Below are 23641 nucleotides of genomic sequence, written 5' to 3' on the forward strand. Positions count from 1 at the left end.
TCAAAACTGAAATGTCTAGTATTTGACATCCTAAAAATCATGAATTCCACTTAGCCTTTTAAATATTAATGAAATATGTGATATTGATTTTTAAAACCATTCTATAAATTAATATATATATTATAAAGATTTTTTTTCTAATTTATATTATGATAAAAGTAATATATAAATAATAATATTAATACATTTATAAGTCTTTTAATATATAAAGTTGATAATCTATAATCCTTTCTTTTACTTGTTTATGTAATTTTATTTTTATAAGTTGAAACTTAGAAATTCCTAGCATAAGAGTTTGTTTGATAATGAGTTATTTATGATTTTTATTAAAAATTTTATAAAGAAAATATTTCAAATTATTATAATATTTTTTTATTTAAATTTATAAATTTTTACAAAATTAAATAATATTATTTTAATTGATAAAAAAAAAAAATATATAGTAGATAAGAACTCACAAAATTCGATAGAACCCGCGACGCTGGAACAAACGCGCGATAACCTATTTCACGAAAGCGGGTCGCCTGACCCAGTCGGGCCGGCCCATCTAAAACCCTAACAGAACATACCATCATCTTTTCGATCTTTAACTTTTTGTGTTTCTTCTTCAAACCCCCAGCATCCCACTACTCAGTTCCTGCGATCACCGAATACAGAGGAGCCGCCTTTGCTTCTTCCGTAACGATAAGGTAAGAAAGATGAACATGTTTATTGATTTACTTGATGCTCATAATTTCGAATAATCAAACACTGCTGAAGTTTGTATTTTTCGACTTTTGAATCATCTTTTGCTTGTTTAATTCTAAAACCCAACACATTAAATGTACTGTTGAAGAAGCAATCAATAGATTTCTGTTGCGCGCAGGGGGAGGAGAACAGAGTTCAGAACACAGACAAGATGTCGTATTTAAGGTTAAAGGGAAGCAAATGCCTAAGGCAGCGTCTCCTTTTATCAACACTTTCTTCCACTCCTGTCCTTATTGAGGACATTCGTGCGGAAGACTCCTTTCCTGGTCTCCGCCCCCATGAAGTTTCTCTTTTACGTCTCCTTGAGATGATCTGCGATGATTGTGTTGTTGAAATCAATGAAACTGGTAAAACCCTAGCTAGCTTTAATCACTATTTCTATTTTAATATAAAGGGAAGATTTAATTATATCTAAACAGGTACGAAACTAAAGTACAAGCCTGGTATTGTGATGGGTGGGAAACACCTTGTACATGACTGTGGTCTAAGCCGGTCCATTGGTTATTTCTTGGAGCCACTGATTGTTCTCGGATTGTTTGGGAAGAAGCCTCTTTCCATAAGACTAAAAGGTGGGAATTGTGTTCTTCTCCATTGCTAAGTCTGTTATGTTTTACTGAAAACACTGTTGCAATTTATTTTTTTAGGGATTACAAACAATTCGAAAGATCCATCTGTGGATACATTCAGAACAACCACCTTGCCATTGCTCAAGCGGTTCGGGGTTCCTGCAGAAGGATTAGATTTGAAAGTCGAGGCTCGTGGGGTTCCTCCCTATGGAGGTGGAGAGGTTCTTTTGTCAGTTCCAATGGTTGAACATAGTCTTAAGGTAAATAAATATCTCAAATTTATCTACTTTGTGTCGTTTGGTTGGGTGTATATGTGTTAGTAATTTGTTATGTAGGCAGTAAGCTGGACCGATGAAGGGATGGTGAAGAGGATTAGGGGAACTAGTTTCTCAGCAAGAGTGTCAGTTCAGTTTGAGAATACAATGATTCATGCAGCTCGTGGAATTTTCAACCGTCTGCTTCCAGATGTTCACATATTTACAGATCATAAAGCTGGAGCACAATCTGGAAAGTATGATTTCGATTTCGGTTTGCTCAAGGTTTAGAATTAGGTTTGATAATTAACTATACCTGATTGATTTATTGATTCTATCGGTTTGTTATGGCAGGTCGCCTGGTTATGGAATTTCATTGGTTGCAGAAACCACATCCAACTGTTTCATATCTGTTGACACTACAATCTCTTACTCGAGAAATGAAGGTGTAAATATGGATGAAGATAGGATAGAGCTGACACCCCCTGTTGATGTTGGCGAACAAATTGCATCTGCTTTGCTGAGTGAGATTTCACAAGGGGGAGTGGTGGATTCGACACACCAGGTTTCTTGATTATTACAAAAATCAAAATGATCAATCGCGTGTGATGTTTGACTGCTGATGTTTTATATTTTGGTTTGATAACAGGGATTGCTGTTTCTCCTTTGCGCATTATGCCCTCCGGATGTTTCAAAGGTTAGGGTTGGGAAACTATCCCCATATGGAATAGAAACTCTGAGGAGCGTTAAAGAATTTCTGGGAGTGGTATTCGATATTAAGCCGGATCCTTCAACGGCCACTGTTGTATTGAAGTGTGTGGGAAGTGGATTCAAGAACTTGTCTAGAAAGATATCATAAATGAGATTAAGTTTTGCCTGTCAGTGAAATGTTTGTTGCTTTGAGGAAACAAAATGTTGATTAGTTTTGATTTTGGGTTGTAAGATAGATATATATCATTAGTAAATTTTGATCTTTTGAAATGTTACTAGAAATATCATTCATCTTTGAGCAAACAAAATGTTTTTATTATTATTTTTTTAATTCTGCTGCCACGGAATACCCAGCTCTTTGGTAGCAGTAGAATATCAATATTAGCATTTATCAGTACTAGAAGACTTATCAAAACACTACTTGTTAAGGTTTTATTTATGAAATAAAGTTTGATTATAATTAAATTTTAAAAAAAATTCCAACCAACAAACTCTACATGTCAACAATAATTTAACTAAATCCATCCCCTATTGGGGGAAAGAGCCCTAGTTCTTTTAAATGTAACTTTCCCATTACCGTCACTCAATTTATTCCAAATCCTTGAATCCATAATTAGAAATTAAAATCTATTACACACAAAATAAAAAATTATGTTTCTTTTCCTCCATTTTCTTATCTCTCATAAGTTAATAAAAAAAAATGAAAAAATAAAATAAAAAATTAAAATTATGTATATATTGATCATCACATACACGCTATAAGTATATATCGTGTGAGTTGAAATAAGGTTTGCGAAATTGGGGTTTATTTCGATTACAGATAAAATTTCTTAGATCGATGGGGGCAGTTCTATCAGGCGCCTTGGGCGGCGGCGGTGCTGGTGCTGCCTACGCCAGTGAATCACCATCATCATCATCCGAATCATCTCGCGTCATGGAATTTCACTCGACTAATCGATGGCAGCTACATTTCAACTCCGCTAAACAAATCCCTAAACTGGTGCGAATCCCCCCATCCCTCAATCTCTGTTGCTGTTAATGTTTTAGGGTTTCTGGATTTTGTTAATCTGATTAAATTGGTTTGTTTGATTTGAAGATGGTGGTGGATTTCTCAGCAACATGGTGTGGTCCCTGCAAGCTCATGGAGCCAGCATTACACGCCATGTCTTCCAAGTATTCCGACGTTGATTTCGTCAAGATCGATGTCGATGAATTGAATGTAAGCTTTCCGTTTGTTTGTTTGTTTTAAAAAGTAAAGATCAATCAATCAATCAATTCATCCAATCGAGCCTTAATTTGTTGATGCAGGATGTGGCGAGGGAGTTTGGAGTTAAGGCTATGCCGACGATTGTGTTGCTGAAGCAGGGTAAGGAAGTAGACAGGGTCGTCGGTGCTCAAGCAGCAGAGCTGGAGAAGAAGATTCAGAATCACAGGGAGAAACCAAAGTTTGCCGCATAAATAATAATAATGATCAAATTATTTTAGTCTCTAATCTCAAATCAACTACTTCTCTCTTTTTATTTCGATCAATTATTATGTGTGGACTATTTCTTCTATTTATTTATGGATTGTGCCTTCAATAATAAATCAAACTTTCATTTTACATTCATTATGCATACATACATACATACATAGAGTAGACAGCTATCTATGGTTTCTGATTAACTATTTTATTTCCTTCTCTTTTTTTTTTTTTTTTTTTTTTTTTCTATTTTGAACCTGTCTGTCTCTTCTTTATTATAAAACCAACTCCAAAATTACCAAAGAAAGAAAGAAAGAATAATGTACTATTACAAAACACAAAAGTGCTCATACATAATAGTGTGTAAACTTGTTTTGACAGACCAAACCAGACCGGACATTACTAATTAATTACTTGACAATGTGACCGGCTCCTCCATGATGTTTATCATGTTTATGGAACGGCCAAAGATTAACCAAACGCTCCAGCACCGATGCACTTTTCGAGAAGTAGCCTGAGAATCCTTGAGGAGTTGAGGGTGGAGGAAAATCCTCTGCTGGCATCGCATAAGGTCGAAACATCTTCTCCAATGTATCCAATGTCAGATACGACCCTATTTCTTGCAGCCTCTCTGGACCCATTATTGGAAGTGTATGCTCTTGGTGCAATGAAGTAGCTTCAGGATCATTCTTCTGCTAACAAATACATCAATAATATGTTTAAATTCTTTATCATTCTTCTGCTTACAAGACCTCAATAATAATTAATAATATAAAAATATTCCACCTCCAATGGAGACAAATCTGCGCCTCTGCTAAAAGTCATCTCAATTCGGAACCTCTTTGGATCTTCCAATGGCACCTACAATTAATTTCACAAGATCATTTATAATTGGATTCCTCTGGGAATAATACTCAGTGTCGAGGGATATCATAGCACTACAGACCTCGGTGTTCTCAAACAGCCTGAGAACAATATAGCTCATATAGTCAAGTTCCTTTGTTTTAAGCAATCGTTCCAAGGCACTATTGCAAACAAGGCTATCCTCTCCTTGAAGAGATTCATCCAGATTACAGTAGCGGAGGACATTCATCAGGGAATGAATATGTGATTCCTATACCATATTAAAGTAGATCATAAGAACATTCAATCATAGCAAATCCTTACAGCTTTATCCTATGAATACAGACATTGAAGCTCTTAGATAACATTTTTTTACTCACAGATGTAAAATAGAGACGTGTCCGGACATGTCTTTCTGGTGTCTTCACATTTGCATATCTGAGATAAAGAAAAACCATGAATAAAATAAATATACATAGCAACACAAAATCCCTATATTTGTTATTCTGAATATTATTAAAAAGAAGGGCGGTTCAAACTCACTTTGGATCCAAGCGGTATTTAGTTTCTTTGTCCTCGTCATCATCCTGATCCATTGACTTTTCACTCGTGAAGCTAGATCTTCTCATGTCCTCACCCTTGACGATAGGCTTCAATAGGAAGTCCACTTCTTCCTTTGCTGTTTTACTGGTGGCTTTTGAACCATCCTCTTGATTGCTCTTTAATTCAGCCACACTGAGTGCTTCTTCACGAGTATTTCTCAGGTCAATTAAGATTTTCCCCATCAAACGCCGAGCAATCTAGTAAATAGAAAATATCCGCAGTAAAACATTATCTCCCACACCATTATGTGTTGATAATATAACAATAAAACTACAGATTAGTATCCTCTAAAACAACATTATGGAGTACTCATGGCCTGGTGGGGCCAAATTATTACAAAACATCAGTATAGACCTTCCTGCTGCAATACCATAACACATAATGTTTCACAAAAATAGCTAATGGGGAGAATTTGCAATATTAATTAGATACCTTAGAGCCAATTTTGAGCTTCTGCGTTGGATTGATTCCATACTCATTGGGTATAACACCATCTGCAAGTAACTGAAACAGCATGGACATGAATTGAAAGACTGCATCTGGCAATAATCAGGTTCTTAAACCAAATAATAAAATGGTTTCTTCAAAGCACTTGCCTGAGCAACTTTAAATAGATCATCCAGTCCTTCCAGGTTGAGGTGGGCATTGTGCAAAAGATCGTATCTTCAAACAGGAGATGTGACAAGATTAAATGTAGGCAAATAAAAATTATAACATGATTAATTTTGGGCCAGAAGATAACAGTTCCACTATCCAATATAGAACATTCTGATCAAGCTCCAAACAGAACATGCAGGAAAGATAATTACAAATTAAAAATCATGAAAAACAAATGTAGCACATAAGCAATTTGGTAAGAAGGCTTCATCCATATAGTCAATGTCTGAGATTTTGAAGAGGTGAGAAAATAGAATGGAGGCTCCACCAGCCAAAGCACCCATTTGGGTCCAAATGGCCTCAACCATATAGGGCGTGTGGTTGGTGTACCGCTATGTATGGATGAGGTCACAAAGAATTTGGACCATTTCAGCTTATTCTAAGGGTATGTGTGGAAATCTCTTTGGTTCAGGAAAGTTTGTTTGATCAAATTTTTCATTATCCATGAACTTCCCAATGTGAGATTGTAGGTCATGTACACATAATTTATTCAAATGCCTAAAGAAAGCACCTAAGAAAGAGGTGCAACCTTCAATGGAGAAGAAACAAAATCCAAGTGGCACATCATCAAGTCTAATGGTTGGAAAGGTGACAGGTCAGGGTCAGGTTTCAACTAAGGTAGCCGAGCAGAATTACGAAAAAAAAAATAAGAATAAGGAAATCATTGTACATTAGATACATAGAGAAACAAAACAAAAACAACTATAAGTAGAGTGTACAAACATCGTTGTATTTTTTACCACTAATAGCAGGTGACACTTGCCAAGAACAATGGAAACAAAAGAAATGGTAATGCACACATTTGGCCCCGTACAATAAACACAAGAAATTTCAAACACAAAGAACTATCTTGTTTGTAGAACCTGTGTACATATAGAAAAAAAATCAAAGAAATGAGACAATATAGAAAACAGACATTCCTAGGCAACAAAACACTTTTGTCCATAAATAAACTCTCTAAATCAAAACATAAACCTCAACTCAAGTTTGAACTCCATAGCTTGAAGTATATGGAAAGAACTAGATATTTTACAAGAAAAATCAAAGAACACTTGTATAAATAAATGTGATACTCTCAGTTAACAAGTACAGGACGCTCAAAAGCGAAGTACAGACTATCCAAAAATATATATATGTACTCATAAAAGATAGAAGATGACTTACTTGCAAGAGTCATAGACATCTGGAATTTGTGTAATGTCAAAACGGCTGCAGTGAAACCATGTTGTTAATTCACACATAACAGACCCTTACGAAAATTGTAATTCAGCTTCTACATATAACTATCTAACATAACAAGAAATTTTACTTCACCTAGATATAACAACAATTCAATATTCTAAAAAGTAGGCAGGGTTAACAAAAAACATACACTTTACGTTCATTGTACAGGTCTCTTTCAAGTTTCCTCCAGCGAGCATACATCAAAAGGAAACCCTCGCTGCCACAGGGTAATCCAGCAGCTATACGATCAACGTCAATATTTGTTTTTCCAAGGGCTTTTGCTTGGTCATATGGAGGAATGACACCGTATGCTCCAGACTCAACAAATTTTTCATCTTCCTCAATTGCAAGTAGTCTAACTTGTTCAGTGACCTTCTTAGTCAATTCCACCTATTTGGGAAACAAATGGTAGCATATCAAGATCACATGTATCATTCTTTTTCAACCCTCAGGTATAAATTTTGTATTTAGACGTATAAAGGCATACATGTGCTACAGCTAACCACCTGTATAGTTGCTAAAAAAAATCAGTCCTTTATTTCAGGAGAACTCGATTAATTCTTGATATTTAACACACACACACACACATATATATTAAATGGCATTCCATAGTTCCAATTGTATAACTTCTTGTTTTATGAGAAAATGTGACAAGCGTGAATACTCTCCACTATACTACAACAATTTATTCAATTATAAGAACAATTTCTTCTCATCTAATTCAAGATCTCTGGAAAACAACCATCAAGCTTTGTAGATGCATGTGAATAGTTAGTTGTGTTCATAGCTCCTCCAAAGAAAAAGACTACACAATAACACAACATTCATAGTTCCTCCCAATGAAATAGAACCACCCACAAAAACATAGAACTGATATAAGTATTTACTTTCAAATATTATCAAGTAACCACCTCTAAATACTACAAAGAGTTAAGTTATCTCCTACTAAGTCGAAGTTCCATGTGGAAGGAATAATTTGATTTATTTTTTTGTTTCATGTTGAGTTGTTGAACGTTTAGGTCACGTGTTCAAGGTATAGATATTGTTTGTAAAATTAGAAGTCACCTTCGTGAAAATTGTACTAATACAAACTCCAACATTTCAAAGAACCAAATGTAAGAAAATATTATTCAGTAAGAATTAGAGCAAAAGAATTGTAAAGAAACATTGAACTTTCAGTTACAAGTCATATTCAGACAGAAATCTCGTCTGTTTGGTAGATTTATAGTGTAATGTGAATCGCAACATAGCTTATCTTAAAAAAACATAGACAGAAACAGATAATAGATTTTGTTACCAATTTTGATAGAAGTTCTAAAGCATTAGGGGGAACTCCAGCTCCATCAACCATCCATGGTGTCTCAGAAGATCCGTTGCTGTGTACCATCTTTTCGCCAGATGTTATGATTTCATTTAATCTAGCCTGGCAACACAATATTGAAAATTTATATTAAGTAAATGGAAACATGAAAAGAGCATGAGGTTGTTACGAAAGGAATTGAGAATTAGGGCTGTAAGCCCTAGTTCTCAGGGCTGTAAGCCCTAGAATAAGCTGACAGATATAATTGTCAGCATTTATTTTACAAATAAGCTGTTTTATCAGTAAATATTTTATATTTTAGTAGCTGGACAGCTGTAATTGGTTTTGGAGGGAAAAGGAGTTGGAATTGGACAGCTGTAATTGGTTTTGGAGGGAAAAGAAGTTTGATTGGACAGCTGTAATTGGTTTTGGCGGGAAAATTTGGAGGGAAAAGAAGTTACAGCATTTGAATGATTAAGAAGGCAGCAATCTGAGAATGCAATTCATTCAATCAATATTTCAATCTAAGGTTAGTAATAACTCTCTCTCCTCAATTCCTATTCTCCTCTACAATTCCTATTCTCCTCTACAATTCTAATCTCATCTATCTGATTGCAGAATCTGTAATCACAAATTCTCTCCTTATCTCTTCTCATCCTGTCCAATCTCAATCTCTTGCTAAGGTACTGTTCTGCCCTAGATCTAAACATTACTGAATCCTAATTCATAGCTTATCACTGGTATCAGAGCACCTTTCTTGGCATTATGGTGGAAACGCGTATGGAAACGGAATTGAATGAAATTCGAAGTCGTACTCAGGCACAGGACGAAAGATTATCGGCACAGGATGCTCGTTTTGATCGGATTGAAGCACTGATGGCTTCCATGGATGTGGCAATTAGACGTTTAACTCCAGCATCAGGTAGCAATAACCGTGAACCAGGAGGTGCAGAGGAAAGAGACTTTCGAGGCGACAATTTTCCAGATCGTAGGCGAGCTGAGGAAGCGAGAAATCGGAATGGTGATCGGGACTATCGGGATCATATGTACCAACCGCCAACGAGACTTTCGAAGATGGATTTCCCAAAGTTTAACGGCGATGAGGTAGATGACTGGATCTATGGAGTAGAGATGTTTTTCCAAGTAGATCGAACGCTAGAAGAGTTTAAACTGGAGTATGCCTGTGCACACCTGTATGGACGAGCTCGCTGCTGGTTTAGCTCGCATCTACAACACCGGCTACCTGGACGAGCTATGACTTGGACAGAGTTAAAAACGTTGGTCCTAAAAGAGTTTGGTCCAAGCGAATTCGATGATCCTTTAGACGAATGGAAGGATCTCAAGCAAACAACAACAGTTAAGGAGTATGGTAAGAGTTATCTGGATGTGATCTATAAACTCCCTCATCTAACTGAAGAATACTCTATTAAAGGCTACCTGAATGGTTTAAAAGAAGAAATAGCTAATCCTATTGGAATTCAGAAACCAAATTCTTTATCAGAAGCTATGGGCATGGCCAAGCTGCAGGAAAGGACTAATCAGAAATTACAAGATGCATTCTGTGAATCATTGGCGCGAAGAGGCTACTTATCTAATAAAGGAAATCCACTTTTGCCTACACCGAGACAACCTACATTTGGCAATAGAAATAACAGCAGTGGAGTCTCCCTTAGACCAGGTACGCAATATTCTGGTACTTCGAGCAGTAGTAGTGAAATTCATAAACCTGTAGCAATCGGTCAGAATCCTAGGAGGACTAATTTGGATCAGAAAACCATGGATGAACGAAGAAGGCGGAATCAATGTTTTAATTGTGAAGAAAAATGGGAGTATGGACACAGGTGTAAAACTGGCCCAATTATTATGAATATTGATGTATGTGAAAGGGATGTACAATTGGAGGAGGTAGCTGAATACGGAAATGAAGAAATTCTGGAAGAAACACCTTTGTTTAACATAGAAGGATGTCAGAACTTTGAAACCATGAAGGTTAAGGGTACTGTGGGAAAAAACAGTGTGTATATGCTGATAGATTCGGGTAGCACTCATAATTTTGTGAACCCTCGGGTACTTCGTAATACTGAGTTTGTAAAGACTGCTGCTGAACAACTAATGGTAACAGTGGCAAGTGGACATCGGTTAATGAGCAACAGTGAATGCGTTGGTCTTAAATGGTCTCCTCAAGGGGCTGAGTTCGTTATAAATGCCAGAGTATTATCAATTCCAAAATATGATATCATTCTTGGAGTGGAATGGTTATCAACTCTTAATGGTATAAGTTGGAACTTCAAAGAATTGTTAATGAGTTTTGAGTATTTGGGAAAAGTGGTAAAACTGAAGGGTGACACTACAAGGAAGGTAGAACTGTTAGATGGCAACATGCTGAAAAAGACAGTTAAAAAGGGAGCTGAAGTAGCAGTTCTTACTATCAGGGAGGACGAGATGAATCCAACAGAATTATACTCTATCGTAGCTTCCTTACCTGAGAAAGATGTGGAGGACCAACTGAAAAATCTGTTAATGGAATTTGAAGACTTGTTTCAGGAGCCGACAACGTTACCTCCAATTAGAAGTTATGATCATCAGATACGTTTAAAGGAAGGAGCAAAGACAGTAAGCTTGAGGCCTTACCGGTATCCGGTTCTACAAAAGGATGAAATGGAAAACATGGTGAAGGAAATGCTCGACGCGGGAATAATCAGGAAGAGTTATAGTCCCTTTTCATCACCAGTCGTGCTTGTTAAAAAGAAGGATCAAACCTGGAGATTATGCATTGACTATAGAAAGCTGAATGAAGAGACCATTAAAGATAAGTTTCCTATTCCTTTGATCGAAGAGTTAATGGATGAACTGTATGGTAGCTCTATTTTTTCTAAACTTGATTTGCGTTCGGGCTATCATCAAGTACGGATGAATGAAGAAGATATTTGTAAAACAGCTTTCAAAACGCATGAAGGACATTATGAGTTTGTGGTGATGCCTTTTGGGCTAACCAATGCCCCATCGACATTTCAGAGGATGATGAACGATATTTTTAAACCTCATCTTAGAAAGTTTGTGTTAGTATTTTTTGATGACATTCTTATCTATAGTAAAAGCTGGAATGATCATATCAAACATCTAAGATTGGTTTTTGGTCAACTAAGACAACATCAGCTGGTGCTTAAGTATTCAAAATGCGCTTTCGCTTGTCTGGAAATTGATTATCTGGGGCATGTGATATCACAAAGAGGAGTAGCAGTAGATATGTCCAAAATTACCGCTATCAAGGAATGGCCAGAACCGAATAATTTGAAGCAGTTAAGAGGTTTTCTAGGATTGACTGGTTACTACCGACGGTTTATTAGAGATTATGGGTCAATTGTGGGGCCATTGACAAAACTGTTAAAAAAGGGAAAGTTCGAATGGAATGATGCAGCTACAGTAGCTTTTGAAAGACTCAAGGAAGTGATGACCAGACCTCCAGTACTTAAACTACCAAATTTTGAAGATGAATTTGTAATTGAAACAGATGCAAGTATGACAGGAATGGGGGCAGTTTTGACACAACAAGGACATCCGATTGCATTCATCAGCAAAGGTTTGGGACCAAAATTACAAGCTCTATCAGCATATGAACGAGAAATGTTAGCTGTACTACATGCCATTAAAAAGTGGAGATGCTACTTACAATTCAAACCATTTGTGATTAAGACAGACCATGAATCACTTAAACATTTGCTAGAACAGAAGATAAAACATCCAAGCCAGGAGAAGTGGCTATACAAGCTGGTGGGGTTTGAATTTTCTGTCCAATACAAGAAGGGTAAAGAGAACCTGGCAGCAGACGCTTTATCCAGAATTTCGTCGGAAGGATCATGTTCTGCTATTTCTGAATTTTCATCAGTCTTAATGAAGAGAATCATACAATCATGGGAGAATGATGAGAATTTGAAAAAGATTATACTCACATTGGAAAGAGATGCTTCAGGGGTGGCAGGTTTCACCTTCATTAATCAACAATTGAGGAAGGAAGGAAGAATTGTAGTAGGTGCTGACCAAGGGTTGAGAAACTATGTAATTTCTACAATGCACAACTCAGCGGTGGGTGGACATTCGGGGGTGATGGTCACATATCAAAAACTTCGACAAGCTTATCATTGGCGAGGATTGGAACGGGATGTCCGAGAATTTGTAAGAAATTGTGATGTTTGCCAACAACAAAAATGGGAAACTCAAGGTTACAAAGGTTTGCTGCAACCTTTGTCTATTCCTAAGTCAATCTGGACAGACATATCTATGGATTTCATTGAGGGTTTGCCTAAATCTAATGGGTACTCGGCAATTTTGGTGGTAGTAGACAGACTTTCGAAGATGGCACATTTTATCAGTCTTCGACATCCATATTCAGCAAGTACAATTGCTCAGGTATTCCTTGACAATATTTTTAAACTCCATGGTATGCCCTTAACTATTGTTAGTGATAGAGACAAGATCTTTGTAAGTACATTTTGGAGAGAATTATGTAAGCTGCAGGGCATTCAACAAGCCATGTCATCGGCATATCATCCACAAACTGATGGTCAAACTGAGGTAGTCAACCGTAGTTTGGAAACATATTTACGTTGTATGGCTGGTCAAAAGCCTAAGTCATGGGTTAATTGGCTTTCTTTAGCAGAATGGTGGTACAATACCAACTTTCATTCGGCAGCTTTATCATCACCGTATGAGATTGTATATGGTCAACCTCCACCAATCCATTATCCTTATCTGGCCGGGGATTCAAAAGTAGAAGCAGTTGATCGTAGCCTATCTGCTAGGGAAGAAGCCCTTAAGTTGCTGAAATTTCATCTTCAAAGAGCCCAAAACCGCATGAAACAACAAGCTGACAAAAAACGGGTGGACTGTGTGTATGAAGTAGGGGATTGGGTGTTTGTTAAATTACAGCCATATCGACAATTGTCAATTCGAGGAAGAATGCACAAACTTAGTCCAAAGTTCTATGGACCCTTTCTGGTGGTGGAAAAAATTGGAAAAGTTGCATATAGGCTGGACATTCCTTCAACTGCACGAATGCACAATATTATACATGTTTCACAGCTGAAGAAAAGAGTAGGTTCTGTCTTGGCTACTCCTCATATTCCAATCTTGTGCACTAATGATACTTTAAAACCAGTGGCTATTCTGGATGAAAGAGTGGTGTGGAAAGAAGGAATAAGTATGGGTCAATTCTTGATTAGATGGTCTAATTCCTCCGATGATGATGCCACATGGGAAGAAGAATCTTGGCTGATGGATCATTATCCCGATTTTGCGCTGTCAGTGGGGAAAACTGCTTTTGATTCTCAGCTTGTTCGTGGTCGAACAAGATGTGATGGAGAGGCTAATGTTACGAAAGGAATTGAGAATTAGGGCTGTAAGCCCTAGTTCTCAGGGCTGTAAGCCCTAGAATAAGCTGACAGATATAATTGTCAGCATTTATTTTACAAATAAGCTGTTTTATCAGTAAATATTTTATATTTTAGTAGCTGGACAGCTGTAATTGGTTTTGGAGGGAAAAGGAGTTGGAATTGGACAGCTGTAATTGGTTTTGGAGGGAAAAGAAGTTTGATTGGACAGCTGTAATTGGTTTTGGCGGGAAAATTTGGAGGGAAAAGAAGTTACAGCATTTGAATGATTAAGAAGGCAGCAATCTGAGAATGCAATTCATTCAATCAATATTTCAATCTAAGGTTAGTAATAACTCTCTCTCCTCAATTCCTATTCTCCTCTACAATTCCTATTCTCCTCTACAATTCTAATCTCATCTATCTGATTGCAGAATCTGTAATCACAAATTCTCTCCTTATCTCTTCTCATCCTGTCCAATCTCAATCTCTTGCTAAGGTACTGTTCTGCCCTAGATCTAAACATTACTGAATCCTAATTCATAGCTTATCAGAGGTTACCTCCTAAACCTGAGAAACATTATTGGTCAGTGTGGTAGTAGTTCTGCTCATGGTTATAATCCACATATCAATTCATGTATAGTACAAAAATGCAAGAGCTTTTTTCCTAACCTTAAGAGAATGTCCATTTCCATAGTTGGTGGGCATTCAAGATGAATTGATGCAATAATAACATCAGTTGTTTCAAGAATATGCGTATGATATAATCTAAACAATCATCTCTAACAAGTTCAACCCAACGTATTAGTTATGCATCAGTTTTCAATATTGCTCAAACTAAATCATCACATACTTGTACCCCAGCTTTTCTTTACATAATGGCACACATCCTTTTCATCATTTATACTCTTACATGAGTTGATAAAAGATCTGTATTCTAAACTTGGATGTTTCAGATTCAAGTTGTTTATATTCACATTAAAAACTCCATAATCTAAGAAGGGAGGAAAGATGCACAACAACAACAAAAATACCTTAGCTTCTTCCATCTCAATACTAGCATTGTCAAGTCCATCCAACATCGAGGAGTCCTTGCTAACAAGAGAAACCTGCTCATAGATCATGTTAGTAACACAAAAAGATATTTAAATCAAAATCACAAAGTAGGCTTCATGGAAGAAAACTACAAACCAGGATTGGAGTTAGTTGTCCTTCCAAGTCAAGCAGTCCTTTGGCAAACGCAGCTGCGGACACCTGCCATCAAATAAATCAACAACTGATGGCACTTTCTGAACATGTTGTGCAAAGGGAGACTAGAGAGAGTAGTTGAAGTATTGACATGGTGGTACCACCGTTGAAACGGTGGAAATTACACAGCCAACACTTTTGATGTAACAAAGCGGACAAGTGTCAAATTCCAGGTCACCTTCCAAAATGGTCTTTTGGAAGGTGGAACCTTTGAATTAGACCCAAAATCAGGCAGGAAGTCAACAAATGAATACATTCTAGAAAACAATTCTCCTCCATATGGGCAGGGAGTTGAACAAGCACGAGTGTGCTCACAGAGGTTTTGTCAATCATTAGCAAACACCACAAGCCAGTGAAGCTGAATATTTAGTTGTGTCCAAGAAAATAAATATGCTCATAATAGGCTATACCTGTACACGACCTTCGTCTGAACTGTATATCTTGAGATCATGACGATACGTGCTATGTAAGCGAAGCAAACCAGTGCCTTCACCTGAATTTGAGTGGTCACAAAATGAGTCAGGGAAAACTTTACATCCTATTTGGAAAACTTTTGTGAAGTCAATCCAGCTTCACTTGGTTTTAAAAAAGCTCTCACATATTGTCAAGCATCATCTACAATAACCATAAAATACTCACGAGTAGGTTTTTATCAAAAGTTAAAGATTGTCGCCAAATGCAACTTCATTACATGCAAGCAACATTCTAAAGAAATGGAAAAGGAGATGGAGGAAAGAAGTGATGACAGAAGGAGGGGTAGTTAAGGATAAATCATATCCCAAGTATATTCAGCAGTAGATAAAAAGGAAGGAGATAAATCAGCAAAATCTGATTTTTACTTTTCTGTATTTATCAATTTCACAACAATACATGTAACTACAATACAAGTAAACAATAAAATACAAGCAAAGCTCTTAAATATCTATCAACTTCAACCTACGTTTCATCATCTGTCAATAACCTACTTGTGTGCATAATTTAGAGAAACTAGAGCAGCTTTACATATGTGTAGTAAAAATATTCTTAAATATTTTGAGCTTCAAAGGACCTCATGTTTAGTATGTCTCGTGCCTAAGTGTGTGCTTGATGGTTACTATTTTATATCTTTCCTCTAACTCTGACACCTCCCTTCCCCTCCTTTATTCCCCAATGACTCAAGGATACAATTCCCGTTCCTTGATTACCTATCTAGAAGGAAATTATTTCTTTAAACTCAACTAATCTCTCATTGTATGGTAACTACATAATAATCTGACAAAAATGGCCATTAACTAAACTGAAGATATGGTCCAAAAGCCAGAAGAAAGGGAAAGAGCAACAGGAAAATTAATCATCTGGTGGTTCGCAAGTTGCAATAAAACATCTAGATCGCTAATCATGTTCTTGGGCGGCCCAAAGGAACTCTACAACCTAGAACTATAAACTGAATCAAGAAAGCAGCTAGTTAAAACCTAAATGTAATAAAAAGAAACAAGTAGAATCTAACAGATACAGATCATTCCAGACAAGCAACATTATTATTGATGTATGGTAATTAATGCCTTATAGGCTAGTACCTTAAATCATTATAACCATCCAAATAACATGACAAGGAGATGGTAAGGGAAAGAGCATAACCTGGATACATATTGTTTCGGAAATATCTACCCAATTCTTCAGCCTATAAATAGAACATATAAATTCATAGATAAAAGATGTAATTATTACGACATAAAACCTAAGCAAAAGCCAAAAGAATTGGTAATAATTAAGACAGTCACCTGCTTTCTGCCAGCATGTGTAAGAACACCTCCATACTTGAGAACCATAAGTGCTTCAACAGGTCGTTCTTGTTCTTCTCCATTATTTTTTGAAATTGTTACCCATTTTAATGGCTTTAATTGGACCTTCCGATAAATTCCAGAAAAATGTCCTCCCTGAATGCAAAAAATTCACCACATATGAGAAATAAGACATATTTTTAAACAATTAAGGAGCTTTAAAAAGAAAATAAAACGATTTTGAAATGTAACTTCATAAAGGAGTTCAGTGGTCTAGATTTTTCCTCGGAAAATGTCCTTTCATGAATAAAGATGATTAACATGAGTGCACCTCATTTTTTTGGGAAAAGAGTACCTCATTTACAAACTAATTTTTTAGATCAATTGAATTAATTCTTTAAGTCATCTGAACAATTGAACTCTTCAAATGCAGTGTTGTACACATATTATAAAGGACCATTGTACCTCTTCAAGAACAGCTTTCACTTGACGAAGTTTTTCAGCATGTTCAATATCTTCAGCTTCACTATCACTTTCCTTACCTGGCCTATACATAGTAAACAAAAACATTAGATGAAAATAGAAAAATTAAATCCATGCTTCAGAAGGTAAGTACAGATAAAAGGCTTAATTATTCATCAGTATTGTAGTCATGCATCAAATTTTCTAAAGTCATCCCCAACACTGTTTTCATGCGTCAGGTTTCCAAATTGATCCTAGATTAAAGATTACTCACATTTCCATTTTGCTTAATAGTGTATCAAACTGAATGACAATCATCCTAAGTCCATAATAAGTGATGCAGTAAATATAGTGATACGGGAGATAGGGTCAGGCCGGTCAAGGTATGAGGAAGGCTGAGCTGCCAGTAGCAGTTGAAGTATTGCGGTTAGAAGGAAGGCGGTTATGAAGAGGGCAGTTATTGGTAGAACAACATAAAGAGGTCATTAGTTATTCAATTTGGTATGCTGAAAATTAATTGATGATTTTGTTCTCTCTTCTCTCAATCTAGATTCACCCTAGGGTTAGGGTTTTCTCTTCTCACCTAAGTCTCAATTCTATGTAATCAGTTTGTTTATCATCTAATTCAATATCACATTATCACCTTGCATCATATAGCTCCTTTTCGAAGATTATAGCGATCATTGAACTAGCAAGCTGTAAGACAAGATATTTGCAGGAATATGAACATTTCTATAACTGGTGAGGTACCTGCTGCGTGGTACCAAGGTTCTTGTGGCATCTAAAAGATCTTGTAACTGAACAGCACTCTTAAGCTTTGTCTGTCATAGAAAACCAATAAGAGAATATTACATAACTAATCAAAAGTTGTGGATATGAGACAACACCAAGATCAAACAAAGAGAAGAAAGGGAGAACCTCAATCCTAGGCCGACCCCCATTGTATTTAAGCATCAAATTTAATAGTTTCTCCTCAGTAACCTTCAATTTCACTTTCTGTTTTGGTGTTCTATCCCCACTGTTATAATGTAGGAATGAAAAAATCATTACAAAGATATTAGGTAGAATAAAGAACATAAATGTAGAATATAAAGATATATATTGTTTTTTTATTGTGATAGGACTATTTAGCTTACTGGCGAATGACAGTAATCACACAACGTAGCTCTTCAGATTGTCCAAATGTACCAATAATTCCACTTCCCTGGCGTGTAAGTCCTTCTGAAGGCTGCACTGGCTCGTTGATTTTCCATGGTAAAACTGGTGGAATTGTTGAAGCAAGATGCGGTGCTTTTGCATCTAAAAACATTTTCCTCAGCACACAAGCAGCATCATCATAATATCTGTTAGAGAAAATGTCATTAACCTTTTTCACACAATTGATAAATTAAAGCTAAGGGAATTTTATTGCAGATATTGCTGGAATCAGGATGAGAAATTTCCCAATCAAAATTTTGAAATTGAGCAATAATAGCTAAGACAAAGTGAGAGATAAAACTCATTCTTAAGCAGTAGTTCTTGCAGACAGCATTAAATGAAAATCACATTCCTTTAAAAAGTATTTGAAAAGCATACAAAAGAAACAAGGGAGAAAAGATCTTGGAGTAGAAAAAGATTATGAGGATAACTGTGAAAAACATAAAAGTAAACTATAGAAATTCCTCCCAAGAAGACAATTTAAGTAGACTAACTTGTATGAATTCTTCACGAAACTCCATCCATTCACATCACAAACATAAGATCGTCCATCCGAACGTAGAAGATCAAAACCACATACCTATAAATAACATAAGGCACAAAAACAGTAAAGAGACTCGGAACAAAATGACGATTTCACAAAGAGTTCATCAAACATTTATACGTTTTCGCTGGAGAAATATGGATACCATTGTAATGGAAGTCAGTCACAGAAGTGTCATTATACACACATGTCCACAGACAGAAGTTACACAAATAGGCATGTAATGGAAAAAGATTGCAACAATTATTGAAAAAATATATCAATCATGAAGATTAGAAGCCATACTGATTGCCTAAATGCCAAGCAAACCTCTCTTGACATTTGCTTCTCAGTGGGAGTAAGCAGTACAGGATATCTGACCTGCCAAATCAAGTAAGATTGGTTATTCTAATATATCATGTTACAACAACCCAAAAGAACTCAAAAGATAAAGAAATTGATGAACCCATACATTAAATATCTGAGTATCAAACAAGTACATGAGTAACTTATAATCAGGAAGCTACACAAGTTAATACATTAAGCTACAACACAAACTTCAGCAGCTTCCAATAAAGATGAGAAGCATATTTGCAAAAGGAATATATAAGAGAACAAGCCTGGTGCACCTTATACATTTCAAAAGAAAGAAAGCAATGAGTAAGGGAGAATTTGTTCTTTGCCTCTTTCATCACAAATAAATGAAGTACGATTATAGCAGTGTAAGAACTTTAAAACCCGGAACCAATCTTCTTAGCTTTACTGGGAGACTAGTTATAATTGGATCCTATTCTAGCTTCTCTGATTCAATTGTCAAAATATATTCAGAAACAAGTGAGAATCCAAGATGATGTTCACCCAAATTTGCAATACAAGCACAACAGTAAATATGTTGGCAGAACAGAACTACTAAGAGGTGGCTACCAGATAAGGAGATGTAAAAGTTAGTTGGATAGCTGCAACTTACTTCTTTGCCGTCATGATTTCTCATAACAACACCATCAACAACAGGAGACTTTCTTGCCTCGGCATGTGCATATTCAGGACCTACTGTGTATACCTAAAAGAATAAAACGAAAAATATCACATGTTTTGCTTTCCATGGGTATATGAGCTCTTAAATAAATGTGTACTGAACTGCACGCACATACAATAATATGTGCTGGTGGAAAAACTAAATGAAAGTGGAGAAAAGTAAAAAAAATAAAAAATACAAACTCATGATGCAGGCATTTGACAGATAAAACCATACTAATATGCCAGAAGATGTAAGAAATATATCAGGTAAATGACCTTCACATCTGTTCCTCCTGTAGGCATAAATTCTTCATATATATATGAGCCTTCACGCCTCACTCTCCTAACGTCCGGACGAAATTCACTCGACCGATTACCAATCTGAAAGTACACAAATGAACGTCGATTGTAATGACAAATTTAAAAGGAAAAGATGGATTGATCAACCTAGAACACTACTAGTAAATGCTTTTCTAGAGCTTCATGATGCACCATCTTCCTTCGACAGATAAGATCATTTTAAGGTCAAATTTGTTGCAACAGGTCACTACATATTTTCACTTAGGATTTATTAGAACATATCATTCTTAACATGAGAACTGTTGCATCACAAAACAAATTAAAAATTGATTATATAACAGAAAGGGGAGCAATAGACAAGTATGCTGAACATTGTATAGTGTAAAAGAGATCAATCCACTAAAGTCTAACACACCAGAGATGTGGGAAATTAAGAAAGAGAATGATAAAAAAAGGGTCATAGAAGTTGTCCAATCTTCAACGCCTGCAAGAGAATGAATAAGCTACAGTTGGTTCTCAAGATTATCCAACTCCACTGTTCAGTGTATTTAAGTAAAAATCTGAGTTCATTAATGCTCTCAGTCAAACTCAACCCAAAATCTAGAAAAGAGGAAGCAAATTAAATTATAACCTTTCTAACAGTTCTAGCTACAGGTTGTTCTCAAGATTACCCAATTCTACTTTTCAGTGTAGTTATGTAAAACATATGAGTTCACTAATACTCTCAATCAAGTTCAACTCAAAATCCAGAAGAAGAAAGAAGAAAAAAGAAAATCAGATTCTCACCTTTCGAAACAATTCTTTCATGCCTCCACCTGCTGAACTAGGATAATAGATCATGATACTGTGATCATCACCTTCATAGGAGACCAGAAAAAGTCAGGTCTACGCTTCGAATAAATATGACTAATAAACATGTGTGATAGCTTAAGAAAGAATACTGTTGATGCCCCGGACATAACAATCATGTACCGTGGTTTCAAAGAAAATAATGAGTTTACCCTGCATTATTCAGTTGGTTTTGGTCAAGAAAAGCAATGATAGTCACTGGAAACTGGAAATTGAATATGGACTGCGATTTCATACTTAAACTGAAATTTCTGAAATTACTATTGTTTCCAGTTTAAGTATGCTGACAACATATAATGGTCAAACTCTCTGTACATAGAAAAAATAATATACATGATAAAACCATCAAAAAAGAGACAAACATACCATCAACAGGTTTCTCCACAAAAGGCTTCCAGAAACGATTCCCTCGTACTTCAACAAAATCTTCCTCCTCAATGAAGTAGTCCAACTCTTGATATGGATATCCTCTATTTACAAGTGCATATCTTGGGACAGGAATTCCATACTTTTCAAGACGCTTCATTTTTAGACATTCAAAAGAGGGAATATTGTTCAACTATCAAAATAACTGGAAGCATTTGTAGTAATAATTAAAAATTGAAGTTGTCAATGACACAAGTTCTTCAGTAAATTTCTCAAAAAAAAATCTTCATTTATAACCTTTCATAAGTATCTGGTATGGGCAAGTATAGTAGGGTAAAATAAAACGAGTATAATACTAAAATATGATTCTTTAAAGCTTTCGAAAATGATATTTCATATGGAAAAGAGGAATTAGAGATATTTTGGCTACAAACCTCATACACCATTCTTCGATCATGAAGAAGATGCTGCGGCTCCAATTCATTCACAAGAAAAGGTCTGAAACAGAACATGTCCTATAACCAATCTGACACATAATATTGGTCCAGGGAAATAATAAAGGGTGGGAAAAAGCACCTCCTTAAAGCAGCATATGCCTGAGCTTTTTTCAGTGGATATCCAGATGAATAGAAGGCAATCAGGCAATCACATATTGGCCACCTAAAAGAATAAAAATATTTTGTTATGTTCATTTACATGCCGGAAGGATTTATAGTGAGTTATGCAAATATATCTAAATATGCAAAACAATAATCCACCAAACTAGATGGGACACTTTGCTCCTTTCATGGAACCAACTCAAATTTTGTAGCCTCATTCTGCTAAATAGTATCGAAGAAAATTTCTTTTCGAAACCTAGTATCAAGAAGTTGATAAGTGGCCATGCCATGATTTAGAACATGGGAGCCTATAAAGTGCAGGAATTCATAAGCTATCTGTTTTCCAATAACTTTTTTGTTAACCTATTCTATCTGGATTGTCATCAGTCTAATAAACTATGTTCATCACAATGAAGAAAAATGAAGTATACACATTCATCATACCAAAGCTCTTCTCACTCTTTTTTTCTTTCATAAAGTCGATACACCATTAAAAAAATGGCCTCATGTTATCTCTTGATCTTTTACGATGTGAAACTCAAGCACAATCATAGCAGTCTAGCAGATCATGACTTGTAAATGATAAAAAATCAAGCTCCTCAAGTGAAGTCTCAATGATGTCCAGAACAATAAATAACAGTGTATTTCGTGACATTAGTTAACTACTAGGGATGCGTACCTTTCAATTGGATCCTGAAGAATAACCTTGTCACCGAAATATATGATCTGTAACAACATCATAATAATTCATTTGTAACACCAATAGGAGAAACAAGAAGATATTATAATCAAACAGACAGCAAGCAGTAAGTAAATTTCACAGTAAGTAGGTGCATTTGCTGCTAGTTAAGGATTACACTTATCATGCGAGTTCTATATCTCGGAATTCAAGCAAACTCTAGTTAGGTGAAAACTCATCGTATTGATAGTCGAACAGATCCTCTACCTCAAATTCACCAAACGACTCCAATCGTTCCAAAATCTGCCCCATCGGTGCTGAGAATGCCTGTAAAATTCCTGCTTATTAGGCATACAGAACGTAACACATGTATTCGGCGAGACGAGATACATTTTAGGCACAGTTTTTCGAGTAAGCCGATTTATAAAATCAGAGTAAAAAAGACAGAACCTCGGGGCCGCATTTCACCTTCTTTTCCATTACACACACGCCGATGGTTATCTTTCTATGAGCATCTCCCTCCGTCTCCATTTCTCTCTCTATGTCTCTCTCTATCGGTTATCTTTCTCAGTTTTCTAGTATAAATAACCTCTTCTCTCTCTCTACCTCTCTATAGCGGTGGCTTTTATGGCAACAACTTAACTGCTGGAAAACAAGAGAGACAATAATAACAGAGATTCTGTGTAAATACATACAGTTGTACACGTATCAGTGACCGCGTTTTACTAGAAAAAAAAAAAAGAGTAGCGAAGGAGATGGAAGTAGTCAAAGAACAGTAAGCAAATTCTCCGGTAAATGCTCCGGCGGTGTTTCCGGTGGCTGTATCGTCGTCTCAGATAGGAGAGATGAGAGAGAAGTTTCGTGTATTTAGAGCGGCATAACAGAATGGAGAGAGAAAGAGATATAAA

At 36.1% G+C, this 23641-nt stretch overlaps 3 protein-coding genes across 6 annotated transcripts; 2 read left to right on the forward strand and 1 right to left on the reverse strand.

Moving 5' to 3' along the window:
* The first annotated feature begins 625 nt into the window (after positions 1-625).
* Positions 626-2548, forward strand: LOC124914571 (probable RNA 3'-terminal phosphate cyclase-like protein). Its single transcript, XM_047455151.1, has 7 exons — positions 626-689; positions 866-1094; positions 1167-1316; positions 1392-1573; positions 1649-1824; positions 1922-2132; positions 2217-2548. Exons 2-7 carry the CDS (start codon positions 899-901, stop codon positions 2424-2426), a joined length of 1125 nt encoding a protein of 374 aa, XP_047311107.1. The 5' UTR covers positions 626-689; positions 866-898; the 3' UTR covers positions 2427-2548.
* A 514-nt stretch (positions 2549-3062) lies between these two features.
* LOC124914365 (thioredoxin H2-like) lies at positions 3063-3881 on the forward strand. Its single transcript, XM_047454902.1, has 3 exons — positions 3063-3278; positions 3375-3497; positions 3587-3881. Exons 1-3 carry the CDS (start codon positions 3117-3119, stop codon positions 3734-3736), a joined length of 435 nt encoding a protein of 144 aa, XP_047310858.1. The 5' UTR covers positions 3063-3116; the 3' UTR covers positions 3737-3881.
* Positions 3882-4021: 140 nt separating this feature from the next.
* On the reverse strand, positions 4022-23616 carry LOC124914364 (inositol hexakisphosphate and diphosphoinositol-pentakisphosphate kinase VIP2-like). 4 transcript variants are annotated; one of them, XM_047454901.1, is made up of 30 exons: positions 23202-23616; positions 23001-23060; positions 22734-22780; positions 22032-22115; positions 21890-21953; positions 21456-21609; positions 21027-21097; positions 20217-20321; positions 19891-19983; positions 19230-19304; positions 18895-18980; positions 18340-18546; positions 18122-18221; positions 17954-18024; positions 17207-17288; positions 16742-16897; positions 16599-16641; positions 15392-15474; positions 14925-14987; positions 14768-14842; positions 8365-8490; positions 7216-7457; positions 7008-7052; positions 5783-5849; positions 5619-5690; positions 5127-5383; positions 4964-5021; positions 4687-4854; positions 4527-4601; positions 4022-4432 (listed from the first exon to the last, which is right to left on the reverse strand). In XM_047454901.1, the coding sequence occupies exons 1-30, from the start codon at positions 23262-23264 to the stop codon at positions 4151-4153; spliced, it is 3174 nt and encodes a 1057-aa protein (XP_047310857.1). In that variant the 5' UTR covers positions 23265-23616; the 3' UTR covers positions 4022-4150. The 4 variants fall into 4 exon arrangements, with proteins under 4 accessions (XP_047310857.1, XP_047310856.1, XP_047310855.1 ...); XM_047454900.1 differs by having other exon boundaries at positions 4022-4435; XM_047454899.1 differs by having other exon boundaries at positions 23184-23616.
* Between the last annotated feature and the right edge of the window lie 25 nt (positions 23617-23641).

Source organism: Impatiens glandulifera, chromosome 9, assembly GCF_907164915.1.
Source record: "Impatiens glandulifera chromosome 9, dImpGla2.1, whole genome shotgun sequence".
Classification (NCBI taxonomy): Eukaryota; Viridiplantae; Streptophyta; class Magnoliopsida; order Ericales; family Balsaminaceae; genus Impatiens; species Impatiens glandulifera.

Bases quoted from the DNA above. Each gene is read 5' to 3' on its own strand.
- LOC124914571 (XM_047455151.1), top strand. From the start codon at position 899: ATGTCGTATTTAAGGTTAAAGGGAAGCAAATGCCTAAGGCAGCGTCTC. The intron at 1,317-1,391 runs GTGGGAATTGTG...TTATTTTTTTAG, and splicing joins TCTTTCCATAAGACTAAAAG to GGATTACAAACAATTCGAAA. The intron at 1,574-1,648 runs GTAAATAAATAT...TTTGTTATGTAG, and splicing joins TGGTTGAACATAGTCTTAAG to GCAGTAAGCTGGACCGATGA.
- LOC124914365 (XM_047454902.1), top strand. From the start codon at position 3,117: ATGGGGGCAGTTCTATCAGGCGCCTTGGGCGGCGGCGGTGCTGGTGCT. The intron at 3,279-3,374 runs GTGCGAATCCCC...TTTGATTTGAAG, and splicing joins CTAAACAAATCCCTAAACTG to ATGGTGGTGGATTTCTCAGC. The intron at 3,498-3,586 runs GTAAGCTTTCCG...TTGTTGATGCAG, and splicing joins TCGATGTCGATGAATTGAAT to GATGTGGCGAGGGAGTTTGG.
- LOC124914364 (XM_047454898.1), bottom strand. From the start codon at position 23,264: ATGGAGACGGAGGGAGATGCTCATAGAAAGATAACCATCGGCGTGTGT. The intron at 20,322-21,026 runs GTGAGAATCTGA...GTGTACTTTCAG, and splicing joins TGAAAGAATTGTTTCGAAAG to ATTGGTAATCGGTCGAGTGA. The intron at 18,547-18,894 runs GTTAGTCTACTT...TTTCTCTAACAG, and splicing joins TTCGTGAAGAATTCATACAA to ATATTATGATGATGCTGCTT.